This window comes from Bombina bombina, chromosome 4, assembly GCF_027579735.1.
Source record: "Bombina bombina isolate aBomBom1 chromosome 4, aBomBom1.pri, whole genome shotgun sequence".
In the NCBI taxonomy this organism is placed as follows: Eukaryota; Metazoa; Chordata; class Amphibia; order Anura; family Bombinatoridae; genus Bombina; species Bombina bombina.
In genome coordinates, this window is record NC_069502.1 from 689,340,526 (window position 1) to 689,355,994 (window position 15,469).

Sequence of the window (15,469 nt, forward strand, 5' to 3'; positions counted from 1 at the left end):
AAAACATCAGATATATATAGATAATAAATAGAACATATTCTTGAAAGTGAAGAACATTTGAGTGTGAAATGTTCATATTTTCATGTTGGGTTAGCACACATTAGACTATGCGTTCGGCTTTGTGCACGAGTTGGGTTTTTTCCCCCACTTTTTTTGCTCAATTGACTTGTATGGGCCAATAGGTAATCGTGCATGCAATATTCTAAGTTCCGCTTTGTATACTCACCGGATTTGTGCGCAAGCGAAAAACAGTTTACTTTCAACACTCAATATGAGCGCAACCCAACGCACGCAAAGCGCTTACTTCTAGCGCAGTTAACGCTCGAGAGGGAGTGTTAAATAATGCTCCACTTGTAACCTGGCCCTTTATGGGTAAAAAGCATAGAGTGGCCCTTTCAAATTCTCCAGCTGCATTTGTGAATGATACTGGCTACCTATAAACAAGGTAACTGATCTAAAGAGAGATACTGTATTTTAATTAAAAAAATGTAATGCAAAATAAATATTTTGACATAAATACATGTATACAAAAGACCCCAATGTACAGATGTGCATGGGATATCATAATCTGTATTTAAATATAAGTACAGTAATGAATATATACTTTTTTTCTAAGCTTTTCTATAGGTTTAGGTAACCAGTAGGAAATTATTTATGTAAACATTAAATGGTTTGGGCTCCTTACTGAGGCAAAAAACAAAATAAAAAAAACATGCAGACAAGAAGTTATATGTTTATCGTCTGTACATATGGAAGGCAAGAGTTCCTTTTTATTGGAAGTATAACTATTATATAGTTGATGCCTTCACACGTGGCAAGATCACTACTATAATGAAATCTACAAAAGACTTCTTAAAGTTTATACAATATCTTAAGAATACCTGCTACAATGTACAATATCATTCATTATTATAAACCAAGTTTTGCAGATATGCTATTTTCTGTTAATGCAGAAAAAAAGCATATTGTGTTGCAATATGATTCCATAGCCAATAAAGCTGCGTTTGGGTATAGTTGATGAGTTAATGGTCATGTTTCATAAGAAGGTTTTCTACAGTATAGTCAACTTCAGCCACTCCTGAGTAAGATCCTGCATTATTTCAGAATTCCTGATGCAGGCACACATATTTTGTATATGTATATATTTATATATATTTTTGTTTTTCTTAATTAAAAAAAAAAAGCAATATAAGAAAATTGGAACTGTAAAGGTTCCTGTTTTTGACATCCATATTCAAAACTGCAATGTTCTGTGAACAGAACACGGTGCTTAAAAGGCGCAGTTATGTTTTGCTCTGTCCTGTTTTTATAAATACAAAACTATACACCGTTAGAAAGCTTGCAGGTTTCTTTAAACAATATAAAGTCCCAGTGAGCAGCAGTACGAGCAAGATAAACCATTGTCATTGCTACTGCATGAAAAAGCTGCACAATGAATATGTAAAGTATTTAAGGAAGCTAAGTGCTGGCTTTAGATAACACATTTTGATCAATGTGACTGCAACAAGTAACAGAGGTTTAAGATGGACGTTCCCTATAGTCTTGATAGGTTACTACAGACAAGAACAGTTTTGAAAACTTGTCATGTACGCTTTCCATTCAAAGTTGTACTTGTTTGTTTTCTGAACTTCATAAATCTTGAGCCTCTGACGCATTTCGTTGTAGTTTGTTGATCAGCTTTCTAGTACCTGTGAGATTGATGGTACTGTGAGCTTTGCTGAGATGTTGTTGAGTAGCCCATTGTATTCTGTGGCTGAGAAGATCCCTGAATGTTGCTTTGGTAACTCAGACGTGAAGTGGAGTGCTGGGAAAAAAAACAAAATGAACATTAACTTTTTTTTTTATCCAATAATTCATATTTATTCTACAAATGTTACATTTTATAAAAAATGTGACAGATACTATAAGACTTCATGCAGATATTAATTGCAGCACGTTGTGTGAGGAGTCATCTTTTTGCCAACTCATTGAAACTGGATCTGCTTCTAGTTTTACAGCATGAGTTGTGTTCCTGAAATAAACTCTTTGCCTCATGCAGCTAGAAAACCTCTTTCAGGGTACGGTGCTTGGCACAGATTCAATTTTTATTTGTATGCAGTAGTAATGGATACGTATGCCACCCAATATTGTATAGTGACTCTGTATAACTGACTTTATGTAACTGAAATATCTCTGAACAGATTTCAGTCAGTCCTTGACTAGCTTATTTAATATAGCTATAAATGTAATAAATAATTATTTACATTACCTTTGATTGCCCCCAAGTCTTTTTTTGACAGTTCATTTATTGCTTAAAGATGAATTAAACAAATGATTTAGCCCCCAATAAACCTAGGGTAGATTCCGATCTTTAAAATCGTCTATAAACATTCACATTCTGCAAAAACTGTGATAATTAAAGGGACATTTTATCTTTTGTGGTTCAGATAGAGCATTTGATTTTAAATAACTTTCCAATTTACTTCTAGTATGACATTTGCTTCATTCTCTTGATATCTTTTGTTGAAAGAGCAGAACACATCTGGTGAACCAATTACAAGATGCACTTATGTGCAGCCCCCAATCAGCAGCTAGCTCCCAGTAGTGTATGCTTTTCAACTAATGATACCAAGAGAATAAAGCAAATTAGATAATTGAAGTATATTGAAAAGTTTTTTTAAATCACACGGTCTGCCTGAATCATGAAAGAAAAATGTTGGGTTTCATGCCCCTTTAAGCTTTTATTCCAATCCCATCACGGCATAAAGCCCTGAGAGCTAGATTACAAGTGGTAAACAACTGATAGCACAGGGTGACCTTGTGTATACAATAACGCAGAATCTGGTATTAGAATTGGCTGGTTAAATATTTTAACAAAAGCATCCTAATGCAGCTGAATCCTATACTTTTAATGGGTAGCACAGGAAGCGCTATTAGCGTGATTATTCGTATTACAAGTGGTTAAATGTTACACTTAAGCACAGCCCAAGAGTAAAAAAATAAAAAAAAATAAACCATCATCTCTTGCTGGTTTGTATAACAAAACACATGAAACTACTATGGAAATAAAGGATTTGTTAGATTTGAAATAAAAAATTTAAGTTAGATTTGAAATAAAGGATTTAAGTTAGATTTAAACTTAGGGGTCAATTTATCAAGCTCCATACTTTTTTAAAGGCTGGTGACTGAAACCTTATGCACTGTGTAATGCAGAGCAGGTGTGAATGGGGAGCAGGTTTGTTAAATTGTCATACTGGTCACTGGAAGTTCAACATGGCACCTCATGGCAAAGAACTCTCTGAGGATCTGAAAAAAAGAATTGTTGCTCTACATAAAGATGGCCTAGGCTATAAAAAGATTGGCAAGACCCTGAAACTGAGCTGCAGCACGGTGGTCGACCAAATAAGTTGAGTGCACATGCTCCATATCCAGAGGTTGTCATTGGCAAATAGAGGTATGAGTGCTGCCAGCAATGCTGCAGAGGTTAAATGGGTGGGAGGGGGGGTCAACCTGTCAGTGCTCAGACCATACGCCACACACAGTATCAAATTGGTCTGCATGGCTGTCGTCCCAGAAAGAAGCCTCTTTTAAAGATGATGCACAAGAAAGCCTGCAAACAGTTTGCTGAAGAGAAGCAGACTAAGGACATGGAACCATGTCCTGTGGTCCGATGAGACCAAGTTAAACTTAATTGGTTCAGATGGTATCAAGCGTGTGTGGCGGCAACCAGGTGAGGAGTACAAAGACAAGTGTGTCTTGCCTACAGTCAAGCATGGTTGTGGGAGTGTCATGGTCTGGGCCTGCATGAGTGCTGCCGGCACTGGGGAGCTACAGTTCATTGAGGGATCCATGAATGCCAACATGTACTGTCACATACTGAAGCAGAGCATGATCCTCTCTCTTCGGAGAATGGGCCGCAGGGCAGTATTACAACATGATAACGACCCCAAACACACCTCCAAGACGACCACTGCCTTGCTAAAGAAGCTTAGGATAAGGTGATGGACTAGCCAAGCATGTCTCCAGACCTAAACCCTATTGAGCATTTGTGGGGCATCCTCAAATGGAAGGTGGGGGAGCGCAAGGTCTCTATCATCCACCAGCTCCGTGATGTCGTCATGGATGAGTGGAAGAGGACTCCAGTGGCAACCTGTGAAGCTCTGGTAAACTCCATGCCCAAGAGGGTTAAGGCAGTGCTGGAAAATAATGGTGGCTACACAAAATATTGACACTTTGAGCCCAATTTGGACATTTCCACATAGGGGTTTACTCACTTTTGTTGTTTTTTCTTTCATGATTCAGATAGAGCATGCAATTTTAAGCAACTTTCTAATTTACCCCTAATTTTTCTTTGTTCTCTTGCTATCTTTATTTAAAGAGCAGGAATGTGATGCATAGGTGCCGCCCATTTTTGGTTGAGAACCTGGGTTATGCTTGCTTATTGGTGGGTAAATGTAAGCCTCTAATAAGCAAGTGCTATCCATGGTGCTGAACCTAAAATGGGCTGGCTGCTAAGATTTACATTCCTGCTTTTAAAATAAAGATAGCAAGAGAACAAAGAAAAATTAATCATAAGAGTAAATTAGAAAGTTGCATAAAATGTCATGCTCTATCTGAATCATGAAAGGCAAAATTTGGGTTCAGTGTCCCTTTAAAGGCTGTGTGTTGAGTTATTTTGAGGGGACAGCAAATTTACACTGTTACACAGGCCATACACTCACTACTTTATGTTGGAGCAAAACAAAATTTCTTCAGTTTTGTCACATGAAAAGATAATCACCTAGATTACAAGTTTTGCACTATAGAGGGTGCGAAACGAACTCAACAAAAGTTGCGTTATTTCACCCTCCATAGCGCTGCCATTACAAGTTTTTGAAAAGTCGCCTTGTGCGTGCAATATGGTTGCGTTGAGCTCCATACAGCATAAAATCCAAGTGCTGCTTTGACGTGCTCATGCACGCTTTCCCAATAGACATCAATGGGGAGAGAGTGTTAGAAAAAAAACTAACATCTGCGGTCGCGGAATGAAAAACTCTGTAATGCAGCCCCATTGATGTCTATAGGGAAAAAAAACTCACAGTTGCTGAAGTCCGGCCTGAACGATCTTCATCCCAGTGGCTCCATCTTCATCCAGGCGGATCCATCTTCATCCATCGCGGGACCGGAGGTCCATTGATCCGACGTGGAGGTCCTCTTCATGGGATCGTCCGCCGCACACTGAAGATTCAAATGCTAGGTACCCCTTTTGTACCATTGCATTCCTATTGGCTGAAAAATTTAAATCAGCCAATAGGAATTAGAACTGCTAAAATCCTATTGGCTATTCAAATCAGCCAATAGGATTTAAGCAGCTCTCATTCCTATTGGCTGATTCGAATCATGCGGACGATCGCATGAAGAGGACCTCCACGACGGATCGCTGAACCGCCACCTTGGACCTCCGCCTCCGCGCATCGACTGCTACGCCTCTGCAGGGGCCCTTTTAAGGGCTATTGGTAGTTTATTGTAGGTTAGGGTTTTTTTTATTTTGGGGAGGCTTTTTTATTTTGATAGGGCAATTTGATTAGGTGTAATTGTTTTTAATTTTGGATAATTTCTTTTGTTATTTTTTGTAATTTAGTATTTTTTATTTTTTGCAATTTAGTATTTTCAATTTTTTTAACTCTAGATTTAATTTTTTTAGTAGGGTTAGGTTTTTTTAAAGTGTAATTTAATTAATTTAATTTGTAGTTATTTTAATTTTAGTATAATAGTATTGCTAGTTTAATTTATAGTTTAAACTTATTTTTTCTTAAATTTCCCAGGTAAGTTTTTATTTATTTTAAGATAGAGATCTTGCAATTTTAATTTAAAGTTAGGGGTTGTTAGGTTTAGGGGTTAATAGTTTAGTTTAGTGGTAGTGATGTGGGAGGCCAGAGGTTTAGGGGTTAATAACTTTATTTAGTGGCGGCGATGTCAGGGAGAAGCGGAGTAGGGGTTCATAAATTGTATTAGTGGCGGCGATGTCGGGAGCGGCAGATTAGGGGTTAATAATTTTAATATAGTATTTGTGATGCGGGAGGGCCTCGGTTTTGGGGTTAATAGGTAGTTTATGGGTGTTAGAGTACTTTGTAACAGTTTAGTTATGAGTTTTATGTAACAGTTTTGTTGCGTAAAACTCATAACTACTGCTCTCAGATGGCGATACGGAACTTGTCGTTATAGGGTGTAACTCAAGCTTTTTAGCCTCACCGCAAAACTCGTAATGGCAGCGCTATGGGAATCCAATGAAAAAAACGTATTTTTGTCAATACGGGACTGACGTTGCGTTACAGGCTAAAAGGCTTGCGGTACAGCTATACCAACAAGACTCATAATGGCTGCGTTGCTGTTTTAAAGCTGAAATGACCATTTTTTCAGCGTTAAAACACAAATGCAAAACTTGTAATCTAGGTGATATTTACAAAAATGTGAGAGGTGTATTCACTTTTGTGAGATACTGTGTGTGTGTGTGTGTGTGTGTGTGTATATATATATATATATATATATATATACACCTACACACACTCTCATACAACAGTAACACACATATAAACACACCACACACACTCTCATATAACATACACACATATAAACACACCACACACACTCTCATATAACATACACACAAGTCACGAACCCTGCTCTGATACATTGAGACCTATTTATCATATGTCTGTCGGACCTGCAGACTCGCGGCCAATCAGCCACCAGCAGGGGCGTGTCAATCAACCCGATCGTACTCGATCGGGTTGAATTCCGGCGATTCCTGTCCTCCTCATCAGAGCAGGCGGACAGGGTTATGGAGCAGCGGTCTTTAGACCCCTGCTACATAACTGCTGTTTCTGGCGAGCCTGCAGGCTCGCCAGAAACACAGGGCGTCAAGCTCCATACGGAGCTTGATAAATAGGCCCTCATTACTTAAAAGAATATTGCTTTTTCTATCTGATTCATTTAATTAATTTGTAATTACAACATACGACTAGTAGTAACTTTCACCCTGAGAAACAACTATCATAAACATATTTTATTTGCAATTAAATATGAAATCCACAAAGTTTTACAACTCTTGCAATTAGGAATCCAAACCACAAGTTATTAACCATTTGCATTACAGTCTTTCAACTATTTTTTTATGCAATGGACTGAAACCTGCTTCATGTAAACAGTTGCTTTGGGCTTCACATAAATCAAATAATTTTAGAAATATTATATTATTGTTCCCTTTGGCAGAAGTATTCAAAATATTTATCCTGATGTAGTGATGCAAAATTCTTCCCCAATGTACCTTGTATATTGAACGCAGCATCATTTTTTTTTTTTTTCTACTTATGGGAGATGTACATGGGAAAAATGCAGAAATAATTGGCAGAATTCCTTTCAAGAGAAGTGAATTAAAGGATGAAGACTTGATTTTTAAAGGGCAATTAATATTACACAAAGTGAATTTATATAATGTAATTGCTCTGCCTGAGAAACATTTTATGCAATATAACAAGTTAAAAGGACAATAACAATTGTTTTTCAGACAAATATCTAGTTCTTTTAACAGAAAGTTGTTGTTTTTTAACTATAGATTTTTTAATAGTGACTCACAGAGCCTGATATTCAAAACCTCGCTACTCAGGTGAGATATTCTAAGATTTCTTGTTGGAACGACGAGGCCCTTAAAAAAATGTAGAAACATAATTTTATCTTGAGAAATATTTATGTTGCTATATAGGTGCATATTTATCAAGCCCTGTGTTTCCCGCGAGCCTTCAGGCTTCATAACCTGTCCGCCTGCTCTGAGGCGGCGGACAGAAATCAACCCGATCGAATACGATCGGGTTGATTGACACCCCCTGCTAGCGGCCGATTGGCCGCAAATCTGCAGGGGCGGCATTGCACCAGCAGTTCACAAGAATGTGCAGCGGACATGATCCACTATATCGGATCATGTCCACTCGCACCATAATAGATAGGCCCCATAGTGTTCTTTATGTGAAACAGAGACTCCTACATTACAATACAAAGTCTAAAAAAAAATCCCAAAGATTTGGTGTGATTTCTATCCATGCTTGTGAGGTTTTGAATATCAGGCTCACAGTCTTTATTTTAGTTGAAATAATTTTTATTAACCACACTCCTCCACCTTTAACATCAGCAAATTTACATATAGGTTACAATGGGACTATGTCATACATCAAAATCCAGAGTCCTATTTGCATAGGCATACCTCTAGTTAACATATTTCTCCACCAGGATAAGTCCTTTTGTATTAAGTCTCTTATGGGTCTCTATATAATGTCCCATATGTTTTCACGTAGACGTCGACAATGTCTCTCTACTGAACCCTTTCATATGATGTTATTTCTGTCTACATTATAACGTGTGGAGGGGTGTCCCATTTTCCATAATTTTCCCCTTATCATTCCCTCTACTCCTCAGATAATATGTCGTTCTCTACAGGGAATACAATACTATGGGGGGCATTAACCCAATATAACTTAACATAACAAGAATAAACAAAAAACAAACAAAAAACAAACAAACATTGAATCATATTTTATCACTGTACTGTTTATCGTTATAGTATCTAATAGTTGCTTACTCATCCAACTTTTCCCTTAAATTTGATCAAGCATGCCAGTCACCACTTCCTCTCCTTTCTCTTTTCTTGACAGGGTATTATCGTCTATCTTTGACCTCTTAAGGCCCTTTATGCAACTCTCTGCCCAGGTCTTTTACTACTTTCTATTATCCAATAAAACCAAACTTTCTGGAATGTAGGTCCTGTATCTTGTACAAATGCTGCTGTCTCATACATTGAATATACCATCTGAATTCTAGCTAGGACCTCTGCCCAAGACGGTATTTCCGTCTTCCAGTATTTAGCAATAGCTATTCTTGTTGTAGTGCATAAGATTCTAATAAAAGTGTTTATATGTGAGTTAAATCTTGGAATACTCTCATGCAGTAATGCTTGAGCTGGAGTGAGAGAGATCTGTTCGTCCAATGTTGTACTCAGTAAAGTTCACAGCTCTTGACAAATTTTTTTGACTTTGGGGCACTCCCAACACATGTGAATATAAGATCCCCTTACCCTACAACCTCTATAGCAGTATTTGGAGCTACCCTTCATCATATGGGCTGTCTTTGTCGGTCAAGTACCAACTAAAGGATGTTTTTAAAATGTTCTCTCTTAGGTCAGCACAAATGAGGCCCCTGCTAGAATAGTGAAGTATTTTGTTCCAGTTGTCAGTCTCAAACTCTCTATCAATATCCGCTTCCCATTTTAACATTAATGGGGTTTTGGATTGGATTCTTGATTCTTGAATAGAAATGTACAGTCGAGTAATTGCCTTCTTAGGTCTAGTGAGTGCAGTGCATAAGTGTTCCAGAGTCGTCTGACGGCTGTATAATCTGTTTGTTCCTAAGTATGTACATTTGGCTGAAATCGTTTGTAGATATAGGAACCAGCGTGTTGGGGTGGGCTCTAGTTTTTGTTGGAGATGGGTGAATGTCAGTATTTTACCATTAAGCAGCATATCCGCCACCCTGTATAACCCTTTATTTTCCCATTTCTTGATATGATATCTGAATTATTCATTAATTATATATTTTAAGGGTATTATCAATGAGTGTGTATGAAATAACTTTCCTGACTGTCGGGATTTTGCCCACTGCTGTCTAGTAATCTGTGTGGTTTTATTTTGGTATGGATTATGATTTTTTTGTATCTCAGTATTCCAGAGAATACCATCCAGTGTTTCCTGTCCCCCCATTGCTGCTTCTAGGGCGGGCCAAAGAACATCTTTCTGTTGTCTACCAAGCATAGAACTCTGGGCTAATCTTGCCGCTGTGTAATAATCATGTAAATTAGGAGCTCCCACCCCGCCTAATTGTCTATGTCTATCCAAAATTTGATGTGGGATCCTCAGGTGTTTGTTATCTCTCAGAAACCTATGTATGTCTCGCCGAAGGTTATCTAGGTCTAGAGTATTGATTTTGATTGGAAGCACTCTAAACAAGTATAAGATTCTGGGTAGGATTGTCATTTTAATAGCAGATAATCTCCCATACCAGGAGAATCCCATTTTCCTAGATACAATCTAATTGCCTTGTAAAGGGGGATATAGTTTGCCGCATATAATTTTGTAGAGTGGGTTGTTAGTTTTATCCCTAAATATTTTAACCCTTCCGACACCCATTGGAAATCAAAATTTGCCTCAATTAATTTGATGGTATGTTGTGGTAGGGAAATAGGGAGCGCTTCACACTTTTCAGCATTTATTTTATAACCAGATATTTGAGAGAATAATTGTATTGCTTGGTACACGTTAGGCAGCGACCTCAGTGGTCTCGAAATGGTGAGCAACACATCGTCTGCAAACAGGCTAATTTTATGGTGTATATTCCCTATCTCTAATCCTAGTATGTTTGTGGAGTTGCATATATATGCAGCTAACGGCTCTATACATAATGCAAAAATTAAGGGCGAGAGTGGGCAACCCTGTCTCGTGCCATTGAGGATATGTATATTTTCTGATTGATGTCCTATGGCCCTGACTTGGGCCGTGGGTGTCGAATATAAACCCTTAATAGCCTCTAGAAATCTACCCTCAAAACCCATCGCTGTCATTAATGCTAACATATATTTTCAATCAACCCTATCGAATGCCTTCTCCGCATCCAAAGATAGGATCAGAGAAGGTACTCCTCGATCGCGAAGAAAGTCTATCACCGATACCATTCTGCGAATATTATCTGGTGCTTCCCTTTCCTTAATAAATCCTACCTGATCAGGGTGTATAACAGAAGGAAGAATATGTTTCAATCTAGTAGCTAATTTTTTTGTGACTATTTGAGGTCCTGATTAATGAGAGAGATCGGTCTATAGCTAGCGCAAAGGTGAGGATTTTTCCCTTGTTTCGGTATTACCACAATCCTGGCCCGAAGAAGGTCCACAGGTATCTCCCCTCCATAATATGGTTCGCAAACACTACCATGTGGGGGATCAATATATCTTTAAATGCCTTATAATATTCCCCTGGGAACCCATCGGGTCCCGGGGCTTTACCCGGTTTAAGGTCTTTTATAGCTGCTAGCACCTCTGCATGGGTGATTTTAGCATTTAGTGTTACCCGATAATCTTCAGATATTGGTTTCATATTCGCTTTCTGTAAAAAGGAGTCAAACGTTTTTTGTGTCGAGAGATTATGCTGCACCCTTGTGCCATCATATAACGTGCTGTAGTATTGGGCAAATGTGTTAACAATTTCCTGAGGGTGAGAAGTTACACAACCTATAGAGTTTTGTATACTTGGTATGGAGAGAGCTTGGTAATTATCCCTAATTCTCTTTGCTAGATATTTATCGGGCTTATTAGCAAAAATAAAATAATTAGTTTTCAGTTTGTGTGCTGTTTTTATAGATTGCTCGTTTAGTATGGATTGTAGATTCTGTTTTTTGTTTGTAAATTGTGCTAGTGTAGTTTTTGATTGGGTTAGTTTATGTGCTTTCTCTAGAGAGTCTATTTCTGTATATAACTGCTTCATGAGAAGATCATTCTGTTTCCTATATATTGCTTTTTCTTTAATCAGTATTCCCCTGATCACTGATTTATGTGCCGCCCAGGGTGTTATAGGGTTTTCTGTGGAATCTACATTAATCCGCCAATATTCTTCTAAGTTTTTAAGTATTTTGTCTTTCATAAGTGGGTTTCTAATGCAAGCTGAGTCATATGTCCAAGTCTTTGTCCGTTTCGGGTCTGATAAGTCCCCGAAGCTTAGTTGTGTAATAGAGTGGTCTGACCATACGCAGGGATAGATATCTATGGATTGCATCGCTGGTTGTAAAATCTGGCTGGTGTAAACATAGTCTATTTTCGTGTATCTATTATGTGCTGTCGAGTGTAAGGTAGTGTCATTGGTCTTCCCATTTAATGCCTGCCATGTATCATGTAACGTGTGTTGGCCAAGCAGCTCCAGGATGTTTTTAGCAACTACCTGCTGTCGTTGTTTTTTTTTGGATAGTAAGGTAGAGGCTTGTTCTGCTAATGACTGGAGGTCGACATTAAAGTCTCCCGCCAAAATTATTTGCATCCTGGACCAGCTAGTCAACAAGTTTGAAATTATGTTAAAAACTTGTCTTGTTGTTCGTTAGGAGCATATACATTACATAGAAGAACATCTACCTCCCCTATTCGCCCAAATATTAATATATATCTGCCTTCTTTGTCTGATATAGTTTCTCTATGTGTGAATGGTATGGAAGAGTGTATTAAAATAGAGACTCCTCTTTTTTTGGAGTCTAGGGCCGAGTGATATTGCGTCGGATAGTCTTTCACAGTCTTTATTTTAAAGGGACACTGAAACCAATTTTTTTCTTTTGTGATTCAGATAGAACATGCAATTTTAAGCAACTTTCTAATTTAGTCCTATTATCAAATTTTCTTCATTCTCTTGGTATCTTTATTTGAAAAGCAAGAATGTAAGTTTAGATGCCGGCCCATTTTTTGATGAACAACCTGGGATAAATTCACCCACCAATAAACAAGTGCTGTCCAGGGTTCTAAACTTAAAATTGGCTGGCTCCTTAGCTTAGATAAAAACAAACAAACACTTTGAAAAGCGCCAAACTCATATATCCTTAGAATGCTGCTGTATAAGTAAAATCTTGAAAAAATTCCAAAACAGACAAGCGAATGTTAAATGTATATAAATACCAACAATATGGAAACATGCAATACAGTTAAACAAGAATAAATAATAAGGGAAGCCTTCCTACTTTATTGCAGGTAGTGTCTCTTTGGATGCCTGTGTAGCAATGTCCAAGTGAAAAAGCAGTGTCTCTAATTTTTATGCAGCTCCTTTTAAATCACTGGTGTGATGGCGATGAGATAGAAGCTAAAAAAAGAAAAACATGGAGCGCAAAAAAGAAAACAAAGAAAAGATCATTGTGCAGTAAATCAGGGTAAAAATGACAATTTAATAATGACAAAAAACAAACTCACAAACAAGCCCTCAAACAATATGAGGTATGTGACAGCGTGTTGTATAGATGTTACTATACGATCTCACAATATCCTTTTTTCTCCCTCCTGGCTAACTTGGCTGTGACCGTTCAGTCTCAGTGTGTCTCACAGGAAGTCAGGATACAGGGTCTTAGTTAAAGTCCTTCAAGCAGTCCTTCAAGCAAAATTTCCAACTGTGATTTCCCTCATACGGTAGGTAAATCCGTATAGCCGGCAACAGATACTCCTAACCTTAGGGATCACAGCGTAACTCAGCGTGTGCGTGTGGGCGTAGCCTTACGCGTTTTGCGGGACTCCTCCCGCTTCGTCAGAGGCTTCCCGCGAAACGAGTAAGGCCACGCCCACACGCACACGCTGAGAAATCACAGTTGGAAATTTTGCTTGAAGGACTGCTTGAAGGACTTTAACTAAGACCCTGTATCCTGACTTCCTGTGAGACACACTGAGACTGAACGGTCACAGCCAAGTTAGCCAGGAGGGAGAAAAAAGGATATTGTGAGATTGTATAGTAACATCTATACAACACGCTGTCACATACCTCATATTGTTTGAGGGTTTGTTTGTGAGTTTGTTTTTTGTCATTATTAAATTGTCATTTTTACCCTGATTTACTGCACAATGATCTTTTCTTTGTTTTCTTTTTTGCGCTCCATGTTTTTCTTTTTTTAGCTCCTTAGCTTAGATGCCTTCTTTTTCAAATATAGCAGGAGAACGAAGAAAATATGATAATAGGAGTAAATTAGAAAGTTGCTTAAAATTGCATGCTCTATCTGAATCATGAAAGAAAAAAATTGGGTTCAGTGACCCTTTCAGTTTTAATTACACAATATACACATATAAAAAAGCAATTCCTGTGACAGCAAAACCATATAAACACTTTTCTTTACAACAGAGAAGTGTTTTTTTCTATCTCTACACATATTTTCTCACCATATTTTCTCACCATTACCACAGAAAGGGATTGATATCCCCTCCAGGCATTATTTATATCTCATATCGATGAGGTATAAAAAGGTGAGAATTTCATTTTGTATCATTTTAAAATCATTAAGGATTTAAGAATTTTGTTGCACTATACTTTTTCTTTCAATTCTATTTCTTCTATAAAAAATGGAGCACTATTCAAACCTATATCCAAAGATAATCTAATCTAATTTATATTACCATTAGTTTCAGCACTAAAACCCCATCCAAACTGATATATATATATATATATATATATATATATATATATATATAAATGAACAAGAGGACTAAAAGTGTGATGATCTAAGGTAGAACAAAACACTTGGGGACTGCGCTTTGGATCAGCCTGAAAAAGAAATTGTATTGGTGCTTAACTCAGTGACAAATTCAAGGCTTAGATTTGTCTATATTTATAGGCAAAACATATATATGTATATTTTATCAGGTAGCTAAAGGAGATGGTCAAAGCAGCTATGCCCCAAAAGGGAAGGTGATATCCCTATTAAACTTCCCAATAAAAGTTAAGGATAGAGCAAAGAATAGGGTGAAAGCGCATCTGGCCAAATTCTATATAATCTCCTGTGAATGTCAGGGGACGCTACTCCACAGTAATATTAAAATAGTGGAAAAAATAAAGTGTGTTAGGGGAATAGGTTCAGTATAATACCTTATATTAGATAGTATACATATACATTTTAAAAAAGCAGGAAAAATGATAACAAATACATCAATCAATAACTACAACGAATTAAATGAAATAAAATAAAATACTGTAAAAAGGAAATGTCTCTGTATCTGTCTGAAAAGGACACAGTAGAATCAAAAATAATATATATATATATTTTGTATAATAATAATAATAATAAGACAAGTAAAAGCGTCTTATTCTAAGTAAAAATAATAAATTTTGATGTCAAGTTTCAAGAGAAGTGATCAAACGGTCTCTATCTTTAGGTGTGTAGATGAGGTTCTTAAAAGTCTTCTTATCCGTGTCTGGTTAAGAGATGGGTACTCACCAGATTTAACCTCAATCTAATGAGGTAAGTACAACGCCCGTAAAGAGACTCCTTTGATTATCTAGAAAGTGCTTGAGGGAGCTCTTGGTCTTGTCTTGAGAAATGACTTCCTTCTTTTCCCAGAAGAGTATAGGACACCATTAAGTGCTTCCACAGGAGTACAAACATAGAACGAGAAGGAACACTAATAGTGTAATACTGTATATTTATTGGCATATAAAATAAACATATATACGATTCCTTTGGTAATATGCTTACAAGAAGAAACCTCAACAAATGAGGTATGTATAGCGTAAAAAACAATGATGATCCACAAAGTTAATTCACACTTGTATAGGATGACCAGCGTGTCGTGAAAGAAAATACCAGGACCGGGTAGCCCTTATAAAGCCGCCTTACGCGTTTCAAAGTATTATCTCAGAGTGAGTACTTCTTCGTCAGAGGCATTTTATATGCCAATAAATATACAGTA

At 37.4% G+C, this 15,469-nt stretch overlaps 1 protein-coding gene across 2 annotated transcripts in view; it reads right to left on the reverse strand.

Annotated features, from left to right (window-relative positions):
* Nucleotides 1-726: 726 nt before the first annotated feature.
* CDK19 (cyclin dependent kinase 19) overlaps nucleotides 727-15,469 on the reverse strand; it is a 437,090-nt gene continuing 422,347 nt past the window's right edge. For both annotated transcript variants that reach the window (XM_053710859.1, XM_053710858.1), the window contains exon 13: nucleotides 727-1,804. In XM_053710859.1, coding sequence (XP_053566834.1) covers nucleotides 1,682-1,804 — 123 coding nt within the window. In that variant the 3' untranslated portion in view covers nucleotides 727-1,681. The remainder of the gene's footprint in view (nucleotides 1,805-15,469) is intronic.